Source organism: Musa acuminata, chromosome BXJ1-3 (genome assembly GCF_036884655.1).
Source record: "Musa acuminata AAA Group cultivar baxijiao chromosome BXJ1-3, Cavendish_Baxijiao_AAA, whole genome shotgun sequence".
Lineage (NCBI taxonomy): Eukaryota > Viridiplantae > Streptophyta > Magnoliopsida > Zingiberales > Musaceae > Musa > Musa acuminata.
The window spans coordinates 37,653,317-37,679,739 of NC_088329.1; the positions used below are offsets into that span (position 1 = coordinate 37,653,317).

Consider the following 26,423-nt stretch of genomic DNA (forward strand, 5'->3'; position numbering starts at 1 on the left):
AGTGTGTTTCATTGTTTTGTTATCACAAGCAAATCATGACAAAACAAAGCAAAACTAAAGGGAGAAAAGTTTCATCAGCAGTGAACAAACACTGCAGAACCTATTGACAAGGCAATCATTTATGCCTCTTGCCCATAAGATTAAGCTCAAATCACTGACCATAACAATGCCAACTCCTTGTTGCTACTACTTGTACTCGTTGATGAATGAGCTAATGGCTTCTGCAACTCCAAAGGTCATCTATGGGTCGAAGCAATGACACCAACTTGTTCTGCTAATGACTTCTCATCCTCACCATTCCAGACTCCATGACCAGTGGATATCCAAGAACCTCCACCAGCAGCACTGCTGGTTGCTTGATGATGGGGTCCTAAGATATCAAGTTGTTGCCTCCCACCAAAGATGCCGGAGTAGCCGGCAGAGCTTGTGAAGCTGCGCATGGTTGATAGCTGTGGAGAAGGGTTTGCCAGGTAAGGGTTCAGGTACGATAATGGCGAGGAAGATAAGGAATTAGCTGATGCTGCTGTTGTGGAAGCCATGGCAGTCGCGCCGACCGGTAGGGGATGGTTGTGTGTGCCTTCGTAGGTCGTCACAAGTATCGACATGTCCTCCAGGCATCGCTGCACCTGCTCGATACAAAGTAAAGCGAGCTACCACTGTGAGGTTGTGGAAATCCTCATCATCTTCTCTGAGGTAATCAGCATTAAGACTGGATTTAGTTCTGCTACCTGCTTCCTCACCGGGCATCCCGGCGCGACGGTGCATCGATAGTAAGCTCTGGGGCATGGATTCCCCTTCGCCACCTTCTGCCCATACTTCCTCCATTGGCATCCATCATTCATCTATAGGAATTACCACGAGTGCATGAGCATAAATGAGTGCATGTCATGCAAAAGCCTCGGCTGTCAAATGGGACTTACGGGAGGCCCTTGGCATCTTGCTCTGACCGAAACCCTAGTTTTTCTGGTGGCTGGATTGATGCTTTGACTTGTGATGGTGGTCAATTCGCCGGCGGCCCAGCTTTTCAGACCCTTCCCTTTCTCCTCTCTTGCGTCGTCTCTTTGATGTGGATCAACATGGGTTTGGAGACTCAAAGACAAGCACAGCTCCTCGTCATCTGCCAAGCCACTGCCTCGATCAGCTACCTTAGCCTGCTTGATCTCACCAGAGCTCTGTCTTCCAAGCGAAAGGAAAACCTGATGCTCCTGAGCGTATCAGATCACAGAAGGGTTGAATCATCCATTTTTAGATGAACGGAAGAAGACTTTGGTGACAGAAAGATTACTTTTGGTTGGTCCTCTTGCTGGATGTCTGCAAATTTTATCTGTAGATCATAATAATCCTTCATGGTGCGATCGATGGCCTCTTCAAGCATCCTGTTCTCTTCTTTCATGCGTTCCATCTCGGCTTGTAACACGCACAACTGCAACATCTTCGCAAGTCAAAATCCTAACACTCGCAACAAAAAGGATGAACACAAACAAAAAGTAGGAGTTACAACCTCATCTTTGATCACATCTTCTGCCGTGGTCTTCTCATAACTTTGTTCCTTTTCCTCCGTTTGGATCTCCTCTTGATGTTTATTTGCTTCCTTGTCTTCATTGGAAATGGCTACTTCACCTTCTTCTTTTTCTTCCTCCTCTTCTTCTCGATCACCACCATCTTCAGCTTCTTCTAGTGCTCTAACCTCATCATCTGCAGTCTCCAAGGAGAGATCTATGTGCATTATCCTCTCCCTCTTCGACGACATTATCTTCTTGTAGTTGATGCCGCACGGCACCCTCTCTTTCTCTAACTGATGCTACCGAGGCAACCGAGTCAATGTTCACAGCGTATCGCAGGGTTAGAAGAAGGAAGCTAGAAAGTCTCTCTCACACGCTGCCTAACTTTCTATGCAGCTAAACAATGATGGATCCAACTGACAAGGATCGATGCACAGCCTGAGTCAAGCGGAAACATCTTTTAAGCCTCTCCGGCTTTGGTGCGAGCTACGGTCAACGCCAAGGAATTTTGAGGACTGAAGCCCTTGTCATCACCTCAAGCGAAGACAAACCATGGCTTCAGCAGCCCACCATGAGAATCTCTCACCATGATCTCATGACATGCACTCTGTGCCACTTCGATTTGGCGCATGGCAGAGCATAATGCAGATCCGAAGCAATTATGACTCTTTATATTGACTATAAAACCAGGCATTAATTATCCCCTCACTTGGCGACATAAATTTAGACCATGTATTGTAATGGACAAAATGCTCCACTCTTTTATATCTTAAATATAAATAAAATATATGTCAGAAATATAAATTATATTGCTCCACTCTTTTCTAGAACTTGCATATTACAAGAGCCCTAAAATAAAGTAGGTTGACTAAATAGATAGATCTTGACATCTTTAATTTATCTCATAACAATAAGAAAAAGAGAAATATACATTATCTAAAACCATGAAATATAAATATAACTTCAATGATATTATTTTTAGTGGATAAAATACGTTACAGACCAGAGGTTCACCAACTCCAACTGTGGTCAACTCTTGCAAGATTCAAGAACAGTAGCTCAGCTGTCTCTAGGAGGCACTGAAATGAGATTTTTAGTAGAATAATTTGGTATCTCCTCGGCGATACTGTGGTGTAATCCCAAGACAGATTGCTTCTGAGATCAGCCTGGAGATGGTGACCAAGAAGACCACCTCCATTCTCTTCCCATTGCCTCTCACCACCATTAAACTCAACCAGAAGAGTACTATATGAATCTCCAGGGCGACCTACAACATGTAGAGTTCACATAGTATTGTTGGGAGTTGCTCCTTGGAGCCATAAAATTATACTATATGGAGTTTCTTCTTGAAGTCATAACATTATAAAAGAAGCCAACAGTGTACTCTATACTACATTTTTTCTGAGTAGTAGATTGGATTGTCCAACAGCTGCCAGTTGATAGGCTACAACACGAAACCTTCGCATTCCAAATGAAGTCTTGTTGTCTTTTGTTTAATGGTTTCTTCTTGAAGGTACACTTGCTTAGGGAATGCTAAGGAAGTAAATTATCATTCAGATCTTATTACAGGCCCATTTCTACTTTATTACTTGTGGTTGGATTAAGATCATTTGAGCAGTATTATAATTCATCTTCATTTCATTTAATATATTTTTAAAGATATCAATTAATTTAATTAGTAAAGACTTTTCATCACTTACTCTTAAAAAAATTTCATACAATATTTTTAAAAAAAATATTTATGTGAGATAAAAAAAAGCTAAGATGATAATACTATATTGATTTGATATATGATAATCTTTACCAAATTGACTTCAATTTATTGTTAGTGAATTTCTAAGATGGTATCAGATGGACAAAATTTGATCTGAATGAATAAAAAAAGATTAAGTAAATCAAGCTATAATATGAAGGATATATACAAATAAGTGAATTGTACCTTAGCGTCGAAAAAGATATTGACTATGACAAAGTTTAATACCCTTAAGAGTGAGATAAAAATGATATTAACCATCGTTTAAAAGATTATAAAACTAATTTGGAACAATTAGTTTAGTAGGGTATATATATAAATTTTAGAGGAGTAAATGGAACAATCAATGTATAAGGATATGTACCTAATTTAGTACCAACATAATTTAATGTTCAACCTATGAGTTTATTCCACCCAAAAATATTGGAACTTATGGTTTTGTTAATGAAAGCATAACATAATTTCTATGGAGATCGAGATTTAAATAGTGATAATTTGCTACTTCAATTTTCTACTTTGATTTATGTAAGATATTTGATGCATCTTCATTTGCATAGCAAACACTCAGTTTCCTCCAATTGTCATAAAAACATTAACCAAAATATTCTTAGACAATCTAAATTTCTTTTTGCACTGAGTTCAAATCTCAATATAAATTGTCACTTCATTTCACTTTTCCTGCATATCACACTGCTCTCGATTTTATTCTGTTTGATAGCTCTCAAACTTATCCTCTGATTTGGATCAATTCGCTTTAGTTATTCCCACAGATCAAAAGGAAAGTTGTTCTTTACACTGCTTAAGCATCTCTGTCTCAGTTAAATGCGCCTTTCGTGGCATTGGTAAGGAAAGTGAGATGTGGGAAAAAGGTGTTGCCACCCCCATGCTTTTTGCAAGCAAAGATTGCCACCATTTCATGTCGATCTCATACTTCAAGTTGACATTCTACATTGATCAGATGTGATTGCTTGGGCTATGCTTTCAGATGGTGACAAATTATATCCATGAAAGAAACAATTTTCTTTCCATAAATCAATGAAATGTATTATTTATTTTTTTTTCGTTCACGAATAATTTTTTGTACAAAGGGTAAGTAGTGAAGACGGATCTTATTTCATAATAATATATAGTGATTTTGATAAAATCTTTACCAATTAAACTACTTATCATTTTTTTGTGAATAATTAGGTGTAAATTACATACATAATAAAATAAGGAGGAATCGTTTAATGCGAGATAGAAGGAAGAATAATTATTATTAGTGGTATAATGAGAGATAGATAATATATAAAAACCCTAAATAATTGAGACATTACAAATTTATTATTGCTATTATATGTTATTTACTACTTTTGTTTTAGCAAAAATGCAATGCTGTTTTGAATTATGCATGAGGAAAAATTAGAATTTGAATGTGTTTAACTTATAATGTCATCAATAAATAATAACAAATATTTATTTCATAGAATTATTATATAGATCAAAATTGGAACAATCAAACACCAATATAATATTATGAATTCATTAACTGTGAAAGTAAAAAGAAAAAGAAAATCTTACTCCTAATATAAAATCAACAAAAAAAAAGAAAGAATTTTAACTATGTTTGCAATGTGTGGTTACAAACAAAGACCATGAGAGAGTGAGAGACAGCCAATCAGTCTGTCTCTCATTCTGCCGGTAAGAGCTGAAACGGAGGGCTGCGTCTCTCTCTCGATGAGCCACCGGAGATGGAGGAAGTCGTCGACGGAGCACGGCAGCGCGAGGGGTCCCGAGGAGGGGAAGCCATAAGTGTCGCGAGCCGAGTCGAGAAGCCCGGTGAAGAGGGGATGGTAGAGGTAAGAGATGGGGATGACAAACCGCCGGAATCCACCTGCTTCGACTTCCGTCCCTACTGTCACAGTCAGCCATCCCTTCTTCACCTTCCTTCTCTTCTTCTTCTCCTCCTTCTCTTGCATCCCTTCTCGTGGTTTGCTAGCTCTTGACAAAGGAGGAGGAGAGCTCTCAAGAGTTGGAAATGTTAAGAAGGCTTAACCATGGAGGGCAAAGCTTTATAGCTTTATAGGAGGAGAGGGCCGACGAAGGAGAGGTGATAGTGTTGGACGTTCCAATATGTGAGGCCACGTCTTTTCCCACTGAGCTCCTCCTCCTCTCCTCTGCGTTCCCTCACCTTTTACAACTGTATATGATATAAAATTTGTCATTATTTTCACCAAATTATCATATTTACCAATTTCCTAAGAGTTTAAATTTTTGGTATAAGGTGCAATGGATCGGATCGATATGATAATTATTTTTGATTAATCGAGACTCGATACATAAAGTCTTGGATGATACGTAAAGAAAATATTTTTTTCATTAAATCACTATATATTTTCATTTTAAGCCGATCGAAATGTAGTTTTTACACAAAAGAATTGAAAATATGAGTATTTTCTATTCTCGAGAGAAGTTTTTCGAATCTTTAACTCTCGTATCGTATAAACTTCTTTTTATCTTCAAAACACAATCATAAAACAAGTTGTATTGTATCATCTTCGTCACATTAGAGGTGGTGGTGACCGAAATTGACCATATCACTAACCTAATCCTCCTCCTACAACTCCGATTCTTCTATATATATATATTGGATTAATCATATCAACTAGATTCTGATCAATTTACAAGGAGGATAATGCACATGGATAAACCATTGTTTACGAGGTCCTCCTAATGGGGACTGGTTATGATAAGGCTGCTCACTTTTGGTCAATTAAACCCATAAGATCAACTCAGATATGGAAGTTGGATGATTTCAATGGAAGTGCTTTTGAAAATGATAAGCATGCATCTATTCGAAGAAAGGTACAAAATCAATTTGGCACTACAAACAGGTGCCGCAATTGCATGCTTTATTTGAAATATTAACTCGATCGTGCATGGTGCAATTCTGACTCAGATTGGTCACTATGTACTAAACTTAGTTTAATATGACATCAAATGGACATGAGGAGATTACATGCTATGCTATGCTATGTATTAAAGTGTGTGCAATTGACAAGTAATATGCTTGCATTGAGATACTGCTATCCATTATAACTTTTTTATGCCTATGTACTTAAGACTCTCATATTTTTATAGGGCATCATATCATCAAGTATTCATGGTGTCTTAAATAATTTCATATCGAAAGTGAGAGAACAAATACTGTGATTGTTAGTGTTACTATGAGTAGGTTTGACATCTCTTTAAACAATTCCCTCAAGATAGGTTACATACTCGGTACGATTATTGTGACATTTGAATCACTGAGATAGGTGAAAAAGATTTCGAACTTCATATCCTACATGAAATAAAAAAAATTATCGAAGAAATATTGCACTTTACGTGTCGAGTGACAATTGACCAAAGATAATGATGATATCAATGAAATATTGAAGTGGTGCTTCCCCACCTAAACTCTTCGATTGACTTGGATGCTTCGGTCAGAGGTTTGTAGTGCTTATAGGAAGGTTGATTAGTCTTGCAATGATAATTACTGGTCTAATTTCCAAGCTTGCATATCATCGTCCCATTTCCATCTTATCTTCTTCTTCTTCTTCTTCTGCTTCTGCAACATAAAACTAGTGATCGTGTCTGCTGTGAAAAGTTTCTTTACATTGTATCTTTGAACTCTTTGTTTACAGGAAATAATGTGTTTGTTTGTTTGTATGTATTGTCTGTCACTGATTATTCACAATGTCATTAAAATATGATAGGTCAAATGTATCTATAAAGTTCACTCGAATAGATAAGATCCCTATATCTTTGGTATGTGTTCATCATGTCTGGTCATCTTTCGCCATGTCTCATGTCACCGGATGGCCAATCCAATGTGACTTGTTTGGAGAAGATGGGGTGTGTCATATATATTACTCGAGAGTTACGTGATGCCAAAGAATACCTCATGGTTGATTCATTCAGCATTAGATAGAGATGGACTTAATCTACAAAGTTAGTGAGGTGGGGGCTCCACCAAATTCTTGAGATATGAAGTCTCTCAAATTTCTTTAGCAAATGGTTTGATTCTTGGACAGTGATTAGCAGTGCGGTAATTAATCTCGTATATAAATATTTTGATGGGTCTGAAACATAACATACTACATATGATGTATCCATCGAAGATATAAATATCAAAATATTTTATGTGTTCTAATTGTATAAGATTACTCCTATGCATGCATGATGCATCCATTCAAAACATAAATATCAAAATGTTTAATATGTCTTATTCGGATAAAATATCTTCCTCCTACATGAGAAATGTCCATCGAAGACATAAACAATAAGCCACATATGATCTATGCACCTAAACATTCACTGTATATTTGATGCATCCTAATCGAAAAGATATCACCACATATGATGCATCTGCCAAGGACATAAGAATTAAAACATATGATATTTCTTCTTAGCTAAGCGAGAAATGATGCCATATATGTGTCCAATGCATTAGTATTTCAAATGTTCAGTATATCTTAACCAGAGAAAATGTCTTAACCAAATTAGGCATCCCCTATGTTTGATACACCCATCAGATATGAATGTATCTTTGATCATTTTTACTGCATACAACAATCTTCAAGTGCTTAAGATGAGATTATATATTGTTGTTTATGACTCAACATGTGTAACCCAACCAGTTCAAAAATAATGATGTGCCAATTATGTGTGTTATATCACCATAATTTCTAACGAGAATATTTTTTTCATACATTATTTAACTTCTTTAATTCATGATGATTATATCACCATGAATGCTATGAAAATGATTTTTTTGAGTACATTATAATTTTAAACTCTCGAAACTTATTCAAATGTCTCAAATTTTTTTCGTTTGATTTATTAACTTAAGTATTGAAGGTCTTCTTGAACATATTCATAATTTTTTTTTTGAAAGAATCATCCGATCAAAGATTGAATAATCAAATTTCTCTTGAATATGGAAGACTTTTGAGTTTGGATCATTATTAGATGAGTTTCATCGCTTGTTAGGTTTTCGAAAATCAATCTTTTCGATCACACTTCACTTCAAACGAATTTCTTGAGTTAATTCTATCGTGTTGAATTGATGATCATAATTCACGCCAGCGTGTTGTTTTTATTTGTTAGAAATCTCAAAAAATTTTATACAGAGAGAATATGCATGTGCATTATTTTGTAAAAGAATATTAATGTTGGTCGTGAAAAATCAATTTCATAATAGTCAACTAATCAAAATTACCATCTTATTAGGAATATAAATGGAATTGTCATATATTTAGTAATCTGGTGCATGCATCATACAATCAGCATACATACACTATATATATATATATATATATATATATATAGAGAGAGAGAGAGAGAGAGAGAGAGAGAGAGAGACCTATTAACAATTAACAGTCTGTCTATGGACCATTTATTGGGTTCGAAGGCAGGAGAAAGACGAGGGTGCGACTTGTGAAGACTTAGAGAGGTCCCGAAGTGGGGAATCGTCGAGATGAGTGGGGGCGGGGTGGTGATCCTGCGGCTCGCCGTGGTGCCGCTTCTCCTGTGGCCTCTGCTGTTGGCGCCGGGAGCAGCCGCTGTGTGGCTGAACCTGCCCGCCTCGGGCACCAAGTGCGTGTCGGAGGAGATACAACCCAACGTGGTGGTGCTCGCTAACTACGCCGTCGCCTCCGACGGCGACGACATCGCCCGCCAAACCATCGCCGCAAAGGTGCGCCTACGCTCGCCCCCAGACCCTTAAATTTTAGATCTTTTCTTAATCTCTGTGACCGGCCCTTACTTTTGGTTCTTGATCGGAAACATGATCGATCGATGAAGTTTAATCCTTCGATCTCATGTTCGCGTCAAGATTTTATGCCCTCGTTTATTGTTTTGTTGATCTGTTAAAGCTGCAAGCCATTGGTAATTATGGAATGGATGGGTGGAATTGCATATCTGCTTATGATTGAGGGGGGTAAAGTTTGGCAAGTTTCCAGTAGAAGGAAATGTTGTTCTTATGCTATGTATTGATGCTTGGGTATAAGGAGAAAGATTATTGTAGCAGCAATCCTTTCCGAGCAGTTGCAGATGGTAAAAGTGCTGAATGATGGTTTGAATTAGATCAAAAGAGCAAGAGAAGCATTCAACCCATGTTTGCCAGTGCATTCCTCCTTTCATACGGATGGCAGAGGTGTCCCTGTTTAGGGCTTAATTATCAATGAGCACGCCTAAACTTGAATATACATGAAAATCGCCAATATCTGTGTAGAAAGAATCATTCAGTGATGGGGAGGCAAGATCAAAATCACCACAATCCTACCGCCATGCCACAATTTCTGAGGAATTCAACAAGCAAGAGCATTGATCAGCTTGTGCCACCAAAGAATGTATCCAGCGATGACATCGAGCCATTAATAGATCATGATATACCCTATGAACCCCATACAATCCCATGAAAGAATCTACAACAAACTGAAAATTTTAGCCTTCTGGAATCTTGTTGTGTGACCTCAGGCTATCAGTTAATTTTGTCATTTTCTGAGCATTCCAATGGCTTGTCAAGTATCAAATGTATCTTCATCTTATCTGCGACTAGTGAGACACCTGCACCTCAGAGTTTAATGTGGTTAAAGCTTGATTTGACCAGAGGAAGGTGACATGAGTTGGGGCTGAGTTTAGCTGTGACTCCCACTTTTATCGTGATATAGTAAAGAAGGTGACATGAAAAAAATGAATAAAATATTAGGCTCCTATCTTCAGTCACAAGAAGTTAAGTGGTATTCAAACTCATGAAAAATGATGTCTTAATATTCTTTTTACTAGGACCAATAACATCACTAGATCCCACCTCTTTTGCAGGTCTGAACTCATCAACCCCCATTGATGTACCTAAATTACATAAACAGGATGTTTGAGATTAAGGGAGGCATATATGGAATTTCTAGGATTGATTATTGCTATATTGATTGTATGTTATGTATTTGCAGGTTACATCTCCATATGGGAACACACTTCACAACCAAGAGCATGTTTCAGCAGGTCAATTTGCGTTCACAACTACTGAGGCTGGCAGCTACGTGGCATGTTTCTGGATAGATAGTGGCAACAGTGATGTAGGTTTAAGTGTTAGCCTTGACTGGAAGATAGGAATTGCAGCAAAGGACTGGGATTCGGTTGCCAAAAAGGATAAGATTGAGGTGAGCATTGACAACTTAAAACAGCCTCATCCTTCCTAAAGTAGGATGTCCAGTTCCAATATTAGATGCATTCCACTTGTGACAATTACGATATGAGTTCTCTAACTTTAGGGCGTAGAGCTGGAGCTGACAAAACTAGAAGCAGAAGTGCAAGCAATTCATGTGAACCTGCTTTATCTCAAGTCCAGGTAGTTCAAAAGGAGGTGGTTTGTTGTTAAAAGACACCATGCAACCATGTGATAACCTTCAATCTGACCACAGATTAATTTTCAATTATGTTCTTCTGCTTTCAGGGAAGCACTGATGAGGGAAGTGAGCGAGAGGACCAATGCAAGGGTTGCATTGTTTAGTATTCTGTCCCTTGGTGTTTGCATTGTAGTCTCCATCTTGCAGTCGTGGCACCTGAAGAGTTATTTTCGGAAGAAGAAACTCATCTAGGTTATCTTTGATGATGTACTCTGTTGTGCAATTCTTTTTAAGAAATTGAAAGTACTTCAAGGGATGTTCTCTATTTTGGTTCAGGGACTTTTTTTTCGCAGAATATTGACATCATTGATTTGTTAATTCCGACAATATGAAATTATGGTGCCTAAATGGTAAAAATGGCATCCATGAGCTCAATTGAACTTGAGATTTCTACAATTTGTTTAATCTTTCTTTTTCTCACAGCAACTTGAGGTGTTATGCAATCTCAAGACATTGTACCTATATATTGCTTCATAATATGATGAAGCAGATTTTGGTTCATCAAAACTAGGTTTGCAAATTCGCGTACCGAAAGTATAATGGTTTCGACTCAGACCGGCACGGTATCAGTCCGTATCAGTATATCATGTATACTAATTTTTAAAAATCTAAAATTAATAAAAAATAAATACAAACTACTCGGTATAAGTCTTGTATCGGGTTTAACATCCATATACCTGGATTGATAAATTATTATTCATATCAAATTGTAGAGAGTGATATTGCAAACCTTTCTTCAACCTATGAAAATAATAGATCATTCACATGCAAGAAAATTCTTATGGCAGTACCAATTTCTTGTTAATGCTTCTCCATTAGATCACATCAAATTCCTTAGTTTTGGCAAACGAGTGATCTATTTATGGTGGGTGATATTCCATCCTTTTAATTGCAGTAACTCAGATCTTGCAAACGAATTATGCTGCCAAATGATGTTTGCTGGAATTTTGGGGTGGAATACTTTAATTTGCCTGTTATATTTTCTTTTCTTTTGTGTCTTATATGCATTTCATGACCGATAGACTCGTACCACTGATTCAGTCAACAGTTGTTTACCTCCTCCCAGCCATTCAACTCGATTCTGCTACTCTAATGATATACTGTATACTTAATGTGTCGTCGAGCTTCCTTGCTGCAGTCGCCATGAATTGGAAGAAAGGAGAGTTTGGAGCCAATCGTGTTAACCATTTCTCTCTAATCCCTATCTTATGTAGAACGTACGCACGCGTGCACGGGCGACCGCACACATGCACATACACATACACGCGCACGTGCACGAGCGTGCGTGTTTTGAGGCCATCGTCATAATAGCATACAAAGATGGAGAGTTTTGGAGCCATCCCAACCGATGGCAACCCTATCACCCACACGCACAAACCTGCACACACGCCCACCACACGTACATGCACTCTTATGCACATGCGCACGTGCGTATACACACGTACAAGCTAGAAAACATTTCACTGCTGGCAGATGCCATTAATCAGACTTGTGATGCTAGTTTAAGGATTATCATGCCACAAATTAACTACTTACTAAATGGGCAATATTTCAACCAGAATAAAAGAAAAAATTAAAATATTTGCCGGTGAAGACAATTAGATACACGAATCACTACAGTAAAGAACTTTGAAATACATCAGGCGTATTAAGATTGACATGCAGAGGAAAAGCTTCCTTTACTTTATTCATTATATTTACGCTTTCGGAAATGCCTCAGGATGAAGGTATCTGCGTACAGCGGATAATTCTTCCTTATAAAACCTTTTATGCACTTCCAATATGAGAAATCTTCCAACTCCCCATCCTTCCGTACGATGAACAAACAGCGAGAGTTTTCAAAATCTGGATGAAACCCTATCTATCAAAAGAAATAAAGAGCTTAATCAACAAACACTGATCTCAGAACACAAGATCCAGGTGTATGGTTAGTGATTACTACTACTTAAGATAAAAAAAGTCAGTTTATAAAGTGTACAGCGATTCTCAACTGCTTTCAGCTCACAACATGAGTAAGTACTTAAGATCTAAATGACACAGAAAATAATGTACCCCATCACAAATAGAAAACAAGAACATGCAGTTTACAAGCCATTGACATCTTCAAACATTTTTAGATCATCAAGTTCAGTTGAATGTCTTATATTTTAAAGGAGCATAAGTGTCCCATTCAATTGGTTCTGTAGGTAATTTGAACACTTCTAAAATTACTGGACACCAAAGCTTGCCAAGTTTCTTATTCTAGATCTACTCTCATGCAATCTAAAATGTATTTGTATTTTTCTCCTATGATGCAAAAGCTTAACAATCTAAAATGTGAATCCTCCCACCTGCCACCAACTCTTCTCTATATTTTCCCAGCATAGAATTTGGTGCTTGCTTACAAGGAAAGCTAACTGTAAAACATTGTTGAATATTTCATGGTGTTTCCCAACTTTGAAATTCCAAGGCAGCTAATCAGAAATTGTTGTCAAATGTCTCAGTGTTTTCAACTTTAAGCTACACTATGGTGCCAAGATAAGAATGTGTGGACAATAATTATGATTATTAGGTTCATGGATTTATATCTAGGTCCAATACTGATATCAGTGACATGCTGGACCAGTACAATAACAGTATATTGGGCAATATACTGACTTAAACTTTTCAATATCATTAAATAAAATAATAAAAAATGGAAATGCGTGGTATTATACCAAAATCTAGCTATATGTTTCCAAACTGGTACTAGGTGAACCGCTTCTGCACCGATCAGTACGGTTCAGATTTGAGACCTTACTTATATTATCTTAGAAATAGTAAAAGGACCAAAATTTAGATATTTTGGTGCACTTGAAGCTCTATATGCATTATTGATGGTTATGTGAGAGCTAGTCATTCTATGCTTTTCGAACATTATATTGATGATGTACAATTTAGATTGATCTCATGAACTCTATGCAGAACCTATCTGTCTTTTTTAGTTTATATAGGATTAAGATGTAATGCTTGAACACACTTAGTAAAAGCATCACTTGTGGGTCTCCATATATTCATAAAATATATTGAGATTCATGACTTGACGTGTGTGAAAAAATGATTCTCTATGAACATATCTTAACAAGTTTCGAAACTTACATCCTGATGTTTCACCACAATGTCACTGCATGGTAACAAGATGCAGTTTAGAAGTAACAATTAGTATATCACAGGCAATTTTACATGACAATAAATAAAAGACATTTAAGATAAAGTTTTCTTATTTCTTCCTTTACCACAACTTCATGCTCATTATCCATTGCATCCGAGTAATTTCACCTAAATTCATGCTCAACTTCGATTCCCCTAATTGTTCATAAATGTAAACGTGCTAATTTTGACTTTACAGGAACCTCACAGATCCATCTCATCATCCTCATCTTAACGACACTAATTTTTTTTAAATATGTAGCATCTTAACTATCCAATTTTTCAATCCATACAACATGGCTGAACTTTCAACAATTTTATATATTCTCATTTCACTCTATAATGGCATTTAAGAAGTAGAGCAGCAATGAAAGAAAGTATATCATTGTTAGCACAAGTTGAAGCTTTCAGTGCATCATGAACTACATATCAACGTCTGGATCTCAATTATAACTATTTCTGTGTGAAATTTTGCAAAAAGATAGAATGAAATTATCTTGCTAAATCATTCAAATTCAAATGGTGGCGGCGGTTGTGCTGTCGGTGGCCACAGTGAAGGTATTTCTAGGGCTATGATGAGATGATTTAGGGTTTTGTTTTTGTATCTTTGGATTTTTGCATGAAAGATGGTAGGTGTTCAGTTGTGAAGTTTAGTTTCTAACTCTCTTATGTGGGAAAAGGGAGGAGAATTGCCTTTTAATTCTATTATATATATATCAGGTATGTGGATTTATTCTCTTTGTAGTTGCTACTTTTTGGGCTAATTTTTAGATCTATAAATATGGGATTTAAATATATCTTCATATACATGTTCTTTTTCTAAACAAATCATCAAAGGTTTCCTTTCCCACATTATCCAATAATTAGATACAAGGAAGACAAGCTCAATGGCAGGAAAAAGTTCCATGTAGATGATCACAAATAGTTGGAACATTACAGCTTGTATCATAGATACAAAAAAAAAAGAGTTAGTTCGTAACAGGAAAACCAATTACAAATTCTACATTCCAGCAACTCTTTTCTCCATATATTATTTCAAACATCTCAGGGCAAACCCAGTTATTGAAACAGTAAAGAGAGGCTTTAAGTTTTTAATGGGGAATGAGTTGAAATTGGATAATTTCCCAATTTCAGCATAGACTCCACATTATTTTATATGTCAAATTAAAAAAAAGAGGATAATTTCTAAAGTTCTGCCTAAACTTGGAGCCGTTATATGCTTGGCATGCTCTATCCTATAAGTTTGTCATTTCTTTGGTTCTTTGAATTTTCACAAGAATTTCTCTAAAAAGTCTTGAGAAGGATTATACAAGTAATGTTGATGTATAACATGAAATTTTTTATCTTTAAACATTTCAAACAATTATCGCAAATTGATTGTTTCAGTAGCAACTCTCAAGCATGCATAAAGGAATCTCCAGAAACACTAAATACTTCAAATTGCTCACCAGTTAAATTTTATTGATTTCTTTCTTATTTATCCCTTTTCTATAGCATGACTTTTGGTATAAATTTTGGCAAAGCAGTTTGAACTGGTATTGCTAAGGCTTGAACAAAGATAAAATTAGAAATTAATTGTTTCAGCTTTGGTCAAACCATGTCTGTAATAACATAGGAACTTTAAACAAATGCTGACTGGTTCTCACCAACCTAGGTTCAAGAGAATGTGTTTTTCATTTATCAAATGGATACACTCTGTGCTATGGCACATCATTGTAAAAATAATAATTAAGATCCATGCAAGATAAAACTGAAGATAGCCCATCAATGAAATACATAAAGTATTTAATTTCCTAGAACATTGTGGGATAAACAGTATTACACACATAATGCATCAGCAGTTAAGGGTTCCATTTTAAGTTCAAAAAGTACAAGTGCCATTCGAGTCCTGTTTTACTACATTTTATATATACCACCTAGTATGTACTAGTCATGGATTAAAGACTGGTTTACCTTACAGGAGAAAGTAAGTTTCCGGTTCATCGTGTACCAATCAAGATTGACAAAGGAACGCTGGTTGGGCCCTATTGTTCCAATGCTAGATTTAAGCTTTGGCTCAAGTGAAGGCAGATGAACAGAAACCCAACTGGTTATTGAGTGCTTCCATTACCAGTGACCAAGGCTCCACTGCCAATGACAAGGAATACCATCAGATGTAAACAGATGGGTATATTGTATGTGTTGATGAACATGTGTTTCTTTTCTTTCTTTCCTATGGTTTTCCCTCCCTCCTCTCTTTTTCTTTTTCTCCCCTCCTCCTATCATGGTTGTGTCAGAACAAGGACGTTCCAGAGCATACCGACAGGCAGCAGTACCAGTTTGTCCTGTCAGCTCAGCAGCAGTATGTGGTAAGGAAATCCTTGAAGTAGATAATATAAAGCATCAAATATCTTGATGAAATATAGGTCCTCATATCATTAACGGAGAAACAATTATGAAGACAATATAGCAAATGCATCAACCTTTATACAAATTATGTACTAACCAAAATTAATATCACAATACATAAATGAGACTTAACTGAAAGATGACAACCATTGGTACGTACCGTGATATAATCAATTCCGCATCCTATCTTCTTTTCAAACTCTGGATGGTACGGAAGCAACCTTTCTAGAATCGCCTTCTCATGTTCTGGACTGAGTCTGTCACCACTCTCATATCTGCAAAGAAAATTTGTAAATCAAGAACTTCAAACTAAACAAGTTTTGTCTGCAACTGTAATACCATCTCTTGATTGCACTATAATAATTCATATTATAATATGGACATTTAAGATCACAAAATTTCATGTGACATTAAATATTTTTTGTACTAAATGTTCAATTAATACTACAATTTTGTAGTTCATCAAATTATTATCTCTGAGAATACAGTATTCCTCTGCTAGTTAGGTAAAGAAATGCTTTCTGAGGTCCAAGTTCGTTAATTTTGCAGCTTCTAGATATAAATATACAGTAATTTAATGGATGCACAGAGATGATCTTAATGATCTATCATTTGTGGAGACTGATCAGTTAACTAGTGTCAAAACTCGGGATGACATCTTTGGGAGCACTATAATATCAAATGCTTCTGTTATAATCCCTCTTTTAAGCATGGGATAACACCACTTAATGTCTATTTACACTATAATATATTTTAGTTCCATTGCCAGAAACCGACTTTTCCTTCACACTCATGAATAAAAGATGAATTCCCATAGTCTCTAATCCTAATTTCTAGTGGCAGAACTGTTCATCCATGCATGAGGCCTTGATTCAATTATCAGAAGGTATTTTTAAGAAGAAAATATACATAGATTTTTAGCATAAAAGCCAATGAAAAAACTCACAAGATTCAGGGGACACAATTAAGATAAGCAAGCAAAACCCGAAGAGATAAGAGAGGGAGAAATATGGGATGACAAACTATTGATATTTATTTCTAAACAAAACAACCCTAGCAAAAATTGGAATTCAATGTGCATCAATGGTGCAATTTATTGAGATTATTTTTGGTTGGATATTTTCTCTTTTCAGTAGCATGAGAGAGAGTGAGAAGCAGGTTGGCTTGGAAATGCACCTTTACATTTTAATTTTTGTAACTACGAGGCCAGGGTTCAAAAATAAGGCCATCTTTATAAGGGTAATAAAGGGTCAAAACCGCTACAGATAAAATTGTTTTCCACAATAAAAAAGAGAACACAATTTGGATCCAATCTTACCTGGTAGATGATCAAGTATCTATGGCTATGACTTGAATTCTTTGATGAAATTCTAGTGGCACAGAAATGGTTGAATTTGGTAGGTAAAGACAAATTTTAACTACAAAATTAGGTACTAATTTGTGTTGAAACATATTCCTTAATAAATTTGCTTGACCAAAAATTTTCAACTATCCAAAAAAGACCAATTTGATAAAACATGTCAACTCAAAGTTGTCCCTATAATATGACCATCTCATGTCAAAATTGTAACCTCAATACACAACTTGCAGGCTTTGTGTGGGTTAGGTAGAACTGAAATTACCAGATCCACAGAATCAGCATAGTATCCATATAATAGGCACCAATTTTGGTCAAAATTAATGTTTATAGCTTGACATACAATCTCATGGTTAATTGTGTACTAATTTCTCCAAGTAAATTATTAACAATTCTAAACTGTCATGGAGGTTATCGAACTCAGGTTGCAGCCAGTTCCTGGTATGTAGGTCTAAAATAAGTTTGTTATGAAATTCATAATGTATAGCCAATTCCTATAAGTAGGTTTTTAATCAAAACTAATGAATTCATATTTTTTCATAGTGCCATAATCTGTTTCCACTTTGATGTCTACCTCACTAGATTTAGCATCCACATCTCCTTTCTTAATTTTCAGGTGTTGACAAATTGATCCTTTTTCTTCTCAAATTTCAATATGCATCTTGCAAAAGAGAATTTGATCCATGACTCGACGACAGGGCCTAATCATCCTAAAACCATTCTTTGCTTGGTCATACTATAAACAAGTAAAATAAAACACAAATTTGGTGTGATGCCACAATCCTAGATTAGAACATTTTCGGGTCTACCAACTGAGAAGTTGAGAACAGAGCGGTGTCAGAATAGATAAATAGAACATATCCCAGTGGATATATACATCTCATTAGTTCCATTCCTCGATACACAAAAGCCTAATTTTCTGCTGCATCTGTTTGAGAACCATTTTAGCAGAAGAATGAAGCGTGAAACGCATCCATTCTGCTGATTCACTAAATCCTAATCCTAGTGCGAACACGGAATTGGTTAAGTAAAATGAAGGTCAACATTAATTCAACCAGGTGATAGGCTTCTGAAATCCAGTCTAAATAATCTAAGTCGGAATATCCATTCACCTACTTTCCAGAGTGGAGGATCATCCTGACAAATCCGACCAGGGGCACGGTGTCCTGCAAGATCAAATCCTCCCAGTCCACCCACTCCTCGTCCTTTCGCCGCCCGTTTCTTCCCCGGGCCTCCGCGGGCGAGTCAAAGGTGGAGTCCCGGCCATTTTCCGGCGAGGGGGAGGAGGTCAAGGGTCGTCTGAGTAGGGTCGGATCTTTGTCGGCGGCATGGCTCTTGACCTTCCCTCCCTCGGAGCTGGCGACGCAAGCGAGGGGGAGTGGGGCGGGGAGGGGCGGGAAGGGGATAAGCCGGAACGAGGAGGAGGGGCGGGCACAGGCACTGCTACGGCGGAGGAGATGAGGGGGAGGCGGAGAGGAAGCCGAGATAGAGGTCATGGCGATGGGGGGAGTCGCTTATCCTCTTCCTCTTGTAAGTTATTGCCGCATAAATCGATGCGGCGATATCACTCTTTCTTCTCTGTCCGTCCTTTGTTACGGCCTTACCTTCTCAAGCAGAGAGACGGAGGGAGAGGACGGGGAGGGATGGATATGCTGGGGATCTTCTACAGGGAAGGGAGGACGAGTGCCAGCATTTGGAGACACGCCGCGGCTATTGATTGGCAGCGAAAGCTTGAACTGGTGGGGCCATCTACAAATTCCAAGAGACAGAAGTTTAAGTCAACCCCAAGTCCAATATCAAATCCAAGACATAACTTTTGGTGGGCCCATCTACAATGGCTCTAACAAGGCCGATAGCCTGATACCATGATAAATAAACCATAATGACTATATATATATATATATATGAAACTGAAATTTAGATGAATAAGTAATTTTGTATAATTCTTTGTCCCAAAATAAAGGAGACGGATTCATGTCTCGGGCAGCTCATCCTACCCGCCTCATTATCGGAAGCGGTGTCAAGAAACCCCTCATCGGGCCAGGTCGGGTCCAGGATTTCCTGCACACGAGTGAAACACAAATCACAGTTTCTCAATACGGTACCCTGGGACCCGCCAGGAAGGACCTCCTATGGATGGGATGGAGGTAGATCGTGTCTGACTCCAAGCAGCTGATTTATATTTCCCGGAGCACATTTCGGCCACCACGCTCACCGCTGCGTAGGAACTCTATTTTCCGTCGGTCGCACGTCCAAAGCCGGGCCTCCGTTCGACGGTCTAAAAGCAAAGCGCGAACTGCTCGCGAGCTTCTTCCGACGACGACAATAAGGCCCACTGCGGTCCCGTCACCGCCGCCGTCCTTACTCCGCACCTCCCATTGTTCCCAGATCCCTCTCCATTGGCGGGAATAGGATCTGATCGACCGACGCTCGGAACCTGCCGAGGAGGGCAGCGAAGATACGATGTCATGAGGGCGGTGAAGGCGAAGGTGGAAGGATGGCGAGGGTGGGGGAGGGGCCGCGGCAAGTCTGGCTGCTGCTCTTTTAAGCGGATCACCGTCGTGGCTTGCTGTGTCAACCTCGTCGCGGCGCTCGTCGTGCTCCGATCTTTCGACACCTCGTTCTTCCTCTTTCCCTCGTATGGGTTCAACGGGAATTTTTTTTCCGGTACAAAGATGGCTCCTTTCTCGCTTAAACCGTTTGGTAGTTCGAGAGGCCGATTTGTTTTGGGGCTTCTTTGCATTTGGCTAATCGCTACTTCTGCTGCTTTATGGAAATTTTCTAGTGGATCAGGTTGAGAGGATAGAAGAATCGATTAGGGTGCGAAGAGAAGCGGAGTCTGTGGAGCTCGTTAGAGCGGTAAGCGCGTTGGTGCAATTTATCGCCTTTGTCTCAGTTTTTGGGTTTGGGTCTTTGATTGGCCTGTTTTGTGGGTGAGAATAGGTGAGGAAACTGAGTAAGGAGTTGTCCAGAGAACAGAAGAGGGGATTGAATTTGCCGCAAAATGTGAAGCAGAAGCTGGCGAATGAGATTCTGCAGAGGCTGCAAGGTGACAATGTCGACACCAATGTGACAAAACAACGAGGTGGGTGATCCTTTCATTTGATTGGGTCAAATCTTTTTCTCGTGAACATCTTGATTTGGTTATTTGTTCATCAAAATAGAGAATTTAATGGTCAAGTGAACCAAAAAAAAACATAACCTTGAGCAATTGATTGTTTGCATTTTGAAGCATCGTATTCCACTTCAGTCTTAGATTTTGATCAAGATCTAACTTTATATGTTTAGGTCCTTCATTGTAAATTCTCACTGTGAAACTCCATTGGATTTTACGAAAACAACGAAGTCCTTTCATCTGTTCTATATCTGCACTGTGTGTAGGATCAAAGATTTGGCTTTCGCAGGTGTTGACGACTCCAAAAACTATCTCATCTACTTTAGTTAATATAAGTCATCTTATTAAGCTACAACAAGATGTTGATCTGAATTCCCTTAGCCAGCATATATGAATACTTCTTTGCATGAACACACATAAAGCTTTGTGCAGTCTGCTTTTCACATTGTTTTCCAAGCATTACTTTGTCCATGGAAAGGTTTTAATCAGCATCCAAATAGGCTATAACTTCAGTTTTGCTTTTTGGCATATTTCATAGTTTTCCAAGCATTACTTTGTCCATGTAAAGGTTTTAATCAGCATCCAAATAGGCTATAACTTCAGTTTTGCTTTTTGGCATATTTACTGGGACTGTCCTGCGGCGCTTGTAACTGTGGTCTTAGTTCTCCATATCTATTCATGTTATGTCAATTCTTGGTACACTACCCAAGAAACCATGGGAATGCAATCACATAACTTTTATTCATTTTCATAGAACACAACCTAAATATAGAGTCCATATTGGAGTCCAGAAGATTTATTCCATAAAATCTCAAATAATGAGAACACTGTACAATAACAGAATTTTTGAACTTTCATGTTCTTTACCGCTTTGGTCTCAAAATAATTAAATGCATAGCTGATGAGTTAGGATGATCAAAATATCCTAACCCTATGTACCAAACAAATTAACTGATTCATTTGTACCAACCCAAGTATAATATTTAGTTAAGAGCATATCAACAACCCAAGGATCCTTGCCCTGGGTAATGCATCTGCCTAGCCTACTAAGAATCTTTCTGATGACCTTGCAAGTGAACATATTTCTGCAGTAAAGATGGTACCAATAACTAAACAAGTTTTAGAGTCTCTTCAACACAACCTGTGTCGGCTAACGGCTGGCAGCCTCTCATAGTTTATTACACCAATGCACACCATGCAGATGCCATTTCAGCATAAAGTATGTCAAGTGTTTTTATTTAGAAAAAGAGAATGGTAAAGAGAGATAAAAAGGAGAAGGATAGAATAATAGAAGTACAAAAAAAATTTGTTTGTCCAACTACTTCACTAGGATATCAAGATAACTCACCAACATGTCAATTAGGGTTTCAGAATTTTATATCAGATTCCTATAAATTTAAACTATTTTCACTTTTTGCTATTCAATCATCTATACTTTTTTTTAAAGTCTGGAAAGAACTAATTTATTTGGTAAATGAATATGAAATTATTGATAAATGACACAGTTGCTTGTGCAACCATAATTGATAGGTTATGATTACAATTATCATAATTGTGGATAAAAATGTTGACCATATGGCAAAATTTAACTTGTCTCCATCCAATTAAATGGAGGTCCTTCATGTTCACCATTTATTTCCCAAAGATAGATCCTATATATTTTATAATTTGATCAAGTGTGACATTTGAAATCTGAGTGTGATTGCTAAACAGCTAGGAATACACAAAGGAATGAATGATCACAGGAGCCCTCTAGACCTAGAACAAGGTTTTCCTTTTCCACCAATCCAACTGGGCTATATGATTACTGAATTCCACACAAAGCAACCAGTCCTTCCTGAGATAAACAATATGTCTAAGAATCTCTTTAGTTATATGATCAATCCAATTAGGTCTCCATGCACTTGATTTCTTAAGAGTAACCTTCTAGCAGCTTAAGCATCCAAGTCTAAACAACATTAATGTAATGTAGCAACTCCAGAATATGCTCAAGACAATCTGTGACCATATATTAGTTTGTCATCACAATCACCATACTAATTTTAAGCCTATTTGATATGCCCAAAATCTTGAAGTTTATTGCTTGTAGGTAGTCCATCTATAGTCCTCCCTTTGGGATCAAAATTAAATGGAAGATAGAGCATGTAAGCCTTATATTACTTGTTGGGTTATAATATCAGTCCACTAGACCGTTTGGGGAGGCCTTATTGAATATAAATGTACCAAGCTGTACTGCATATAAATGTAGCTATCTCCTTGCTTATTCCAAGTGATATGCCAGATAAGTGAAGCTTGAGACTCTGTACTCACCCTTGGAAGTATTGACCAATCTGGTTCCTCCATCACATTCTTCCTATGATTATTACATAACTCGATATAGCCTCGATAATCCTGCTTGACTTCTTACTTGTACTGCATTCACAAAAACCAAGGTTTGGATACAGTTATTATCACAATGATGGATGATAGTGGTCTTGTGAAAATGACTAGGTATCTGAATCACCTCTAGCTATCAATTTTATTCTAACTTCTACCACTGCTTAGCAGATATTTGCTAGATTAGAGTGTTATGCTTTTGCCGAGTATAACAAGCACGTTATTACTGTCAACCTAATATAAATACATAACATCAAGCTTCTCAAGGAACTTAAAACTTAATCCACATAATGTTTTTCCTTGGTATCCACATTACTTAAACCATATCCTTTCTATCAATAGAAGATTTCAAATTAACCAGTTGTATGTTTGAGTATTTTGACGTTTAATTATATCATGGAGTCAATTGTATGTGTTAGCCGGCTGGCTGATTTTGCGTGCAAAGATATTGCATATGGATTACATTTCTTCTAGAGTTGTATTAGAATAGGAATACGAGACAAGAATGGATAACTGTTGACATTGCTGTAGCCTGAACAACATGGGAATATGAAATTTTGATGTGCTACATCTGCTTGTCTACTTGTTGCAACTGTGATGCATTTGTAATTTAATATGTCACCTATTCTGAGCAGAAACAGTGGACTTATGGCGAATTGAGAAACTAGAAGAAGTTAGAAGGGTGACAACTTCAAAATCAAATATAGATTCAAGCATCTCTTACCAGGAAGCAAGTATGTTGCCTCTGTTGGATAATTATGAATTTTAATATACTGTTCTATATTTTTTTCAAAATGTGACCATGGTTTTGCAGAGATGTTGAAAAGAGTGTTGGAGTCTAATTGGCTTATGCTCTTGGAAGGAATTGGGCTCTGGATTCCAGCTGATGTTATTCACACTGAACACAATGATAAACCTAAAGATGAGCAGGATCTTGGTAACTATATTGGCCAGCTGGAGTCTATAGTCTTATTATCTTTCCATATTATCTTCAATGATTCAACTCTGTCAGGCATCTACTTTTGCTCTGTAAATAAATATTACAAATTTGATGAGCTCATATTTGTTTTCTGCTGCTTTCAATTTACCGCTGCCTTGTTTTATTTTTAAAAGCCTCTTAATGCACCCTTCTGCAGAGGAGATAATTCCTGGTCGACCACTGCCTCCTGAATGCCATGCTGAGCTTCATACTGATTATGATGGAGCTGCTGTTAGATGGGGGCTTACCCACCATAAAGACAGCGCTGCTGATTGTTGTCAGGCTTGCTTAGATCAGGCCAAACATCCAAAGCCAGGGGAAAAGAAGTGCAATATATGGGTTTACTGCCCGTCAGAGTTTGGGTGCTATTCACCAGATATATATGAACACAAACATCAGGAGTGCTGGCTGAAGCAGGTTCTGTTTTATTTATTTTAGCATGATTACCTTTTATATTAGCCATATTAATTTGCTGCTGAATTTAAGATTCTTCCTCTAGTGAAATGCAGATTCGTGTCACCTTTTCGCATTTCTTGTTAGGACAAGGAATCAGAATCACAAAATAGGAAATATGAGAGAAAACCAACACAAGAATCCTGTCAAAATTTGACACGATAAACTGGTGACTGAAATTTTTATGGCTTACTTTATAAAATGGCATATGTCAATTGCTTAATGAGGATGAGCAAAGCAGAATTTACATTGCAATCTTAGTTCCTACTATCCTAATAACTTTTATAAAATGGTCCTTAGCCATATGATTCAAAACTTTTATATCCAATTTATTGGTTAATCAGTCAGTTGGGTCTGTTGTACCAAACCATTCAAAACTTGTTCCAATGTGACTATTAGGATGTCAATTTCCTCCACTCCAAAGTTTTACATCCTAATCAAAACTGACTAATTTTTCTTGTGATCTCAAGGAATTTCCCATCTTGCTATATACAAGGTGAACCCTTTGTTGACGCATATCATCCTATCTAGGGCCATAGAGTTGATCTGATATTTGTACAGGTTTATGCTCAAAACTATATGGTGTCTCCAAAATTATTTCCCTTTGCTGGTGGTTAATGGTTTATACACCATCCACATGGCATCCCATATCTCATGCACAAGTAACTGGCTTTTAACACATTCCTCTCCTTCAAACCCACAGCAGTTGCGTTGCCCAATAGTTCCCTTTCAATTTGTGAGGTCAGGCAGTAATTCCATTGTGGTCGACACCATATAGATGGTTAATACCTTTAATATCATATTTATTGAGATTAAAGCCTGAACCAAGTAAATTTTGTTTCCGAGTGCTACTCATAAGTTGTTCTTTGGGAATGCATACATCTATGTTGTCCAATTGCTGCTCACATCCTATGTTGGACTAGTTGAGGATATTACAGGTTTTTTCTATTCATAAATGGAATAGACCTAATATTTAAGAATGTTTGATCAGTATATTCAAAATGACTATTCTCACTCGTTATGTTGTAAAAACCCTTGTTATGCAGAGCCTGTAGATATTACTGCCATTTTTGTTTTCTATTATTTTCCGTGGTTTTTGGTGTCTGTATAACCACGCTAGCTAAATTTGATTGAAATTTTCGCTCTGACTTTTCCTTGTCTTTGCCAAATAATTTGTACTTATATCAAATGTCCCTTGTTTAATTTCGGAAAACCTACTATTTTTTTCTTTCACTAATGGACGCTCTGCTGCCATTTCAATGGAAACAACTGTAATCTTGTAGTTAGGTGTTGTTGCCTATTTGTTACAGGTGCAGCTAGGAAGAAACTATATATTGGTGGAAGGTTCTAAATGCTTAATCAATTTGACATGTTACTGGTTCCTTTTTTTGCTAAGATTTATGTCTTTACCGACATGCAAATCTTCCTGTTTCCTAATCTCAAGTTGCTTATTTGGTCTCTTTGAATGCAGGCCGAAAAACCTCGGTTGAACTTCAAAGATAAGTATTCCAAATCTTACAGGAAGAAACACCCCAATGCACCCATAGTCGTGCCATGGATGTCAGGTGTTGTGGGTGCATAACTAGCACCATCTCCTTCCTTAATGCTGCACTAATACCCAGAAAAGGAAATGTTTCAGATCTATATGGCAAGATAGCAACATTGGCTGCCTGCATTCACCATGTCATCTAAACCGTCTGACAATTTCATCCTGCTGCCACCATTTTTCTATGACATAATATATCTACCAATCTATCTATCTATCTATCTATAGTATTCTTTATGTCGCTTCTACATTTGAGAGAGGCATCTAATTGCTTTGAGAGAACTTGATTTTTAGCTCAACTAAATTCTTCTCGAGTTGCAAACTACTGAGTTATCAATGAAGAACATAGATGATAG

The 26,423-nt window shown here is 37.4% G+C and overlaps 4 protein-coding genes across 8 annotated transcripts; 2 read left to right on the forward strand and 2 right to left on the reverse strand.

The window, feature by feature from the left end:
• Positions 1-11: 11 nt before the first annotated feature.
• Positions 12-1,831, reverse strand: LOC103979299 (probable WRKY transcription factor 9). Of its 2 annotated transcripts, none has more exons than XM_009395392.3 (5): positions 1,502-1,828; positions 1,286-1,423; positions 921-1,205; positions 729-842; positions 12-626 (listed from the first exon to the last, which is right to left on the reverse strand). In XM_009395392.3, the coding sequence occupies exons 1-5, from the start codon at positions 1,748-1,750 to the stop codon at positions 237-239; spliced, it is 1,176 nt and encodes a 391-aa protein (XP_009393667.2). In that variant the 5' UTR covers positions 1,751-1,828; the 3' UTR covers positions 12-236. The 2 variants fall into 2 exon arrangements, with proteins under 2 accessions (XP_009393667.2, XP_018678929.2); XM_018823384.2 differs by having other exon boundaries at positions 90-626; positions 921-1,196; positions 1,502-1,831.
• Positions 1,832-8,638: 6,807 nt separating this feature from the next.
• LOC135637622 (transmembrane emp24 domain-containing protein p24delta3-like) lies at positions 8,639-10,960 on the forward strand. The gene is made up of 4 exons (XM_065150280.1): positions 8,639-8,974; positions 10,230-10,439; positions 10,551-10,627; positions 10,733-10,960. Exons 1-4 carry the CDS (start codon positions 8,756-8,758, stop codon positions 10,875-10,877), a joined length of 651 nt encoding a protein of 216 aa, XP_065006352.1. The 5' UTR covers positions 8,639-8,755; the 3' UTR covers positions 10,878-10,960.
• A 1,274-nt stretch (positions 10,961-12,234) lies between these two features.
• On the reverse strand, positions 12,235-19,256 carry LOC103979297 (protein DCL, chloroplastic). Of its 2 annotated transcripts, none has more exons than XM_009395390.3 (3): positions 18,715-19,256; positions 16,402-16,516; positions 12,235-12,542 (listed from the first exon to the last, which is right to left on the reverse strand). In XM_009395390.3, the coding sequence occupies exons 1-3, from the start codon at positions 19,092-19,094 to the stop codon at positions 12,453-12,455; spliced, it is 585 nt and encodes a 194-aa protein (XP_009393665.2). In that variant the 5' UTR covers positions 19,095-19,256; the 3' UTR covers positions 12,235-12,452. The 2 variants fall into 2 exon arrangements, with proteins under 2 accessions (XP_009393665.2, XP_009393664.2); XM_009395389.3 differs by having other exon boundaries at positions 12,235-12,546; positions 18,715-19,254.
• A 591-nt stretch (positions 19,257-19,847) lies between these two features.
• On the forward strand, positions 19,848-26,286 carry LOC135627827 (uncharacterized). Of its 3 annotated transcripts, none has more exons than XM_065134174.1 (7): positions 19,848-20,265; positions 20,384-20,457; positions 20,542-20,683; positions 23,725-23,823; positions 23,904-24,026; positions 24,226-24,485; positions 25,993-26,286. In XM_065134174.1, exons 1-7 carry the CDS (start codon positions 20,067-20,069, stop codon positions 26,101-26,103), a joined length of 1,008 nt encoding a protein of 335 aa, XP_064990246.1. In that variant the 5' UTR covers positions 19,848-20,066; the 3' UTR covers positions 26,104-26,286. The 3 variants fall into 3 exon arrangements, with proteins under 3 accessions (XP_064990246.1, XP_064990253.1, XP_064990261.1); XM_065134181.1 differs by having other exon boundaries at positions 23,731-23,823; XM_065134189.1 differs by having other exon boundaries at positions 20,087-20,265; positions 20,392-20,457.
• The last annotated feature ends 137 nt before the right edge of the window (positions 26,287-26,423 follow it).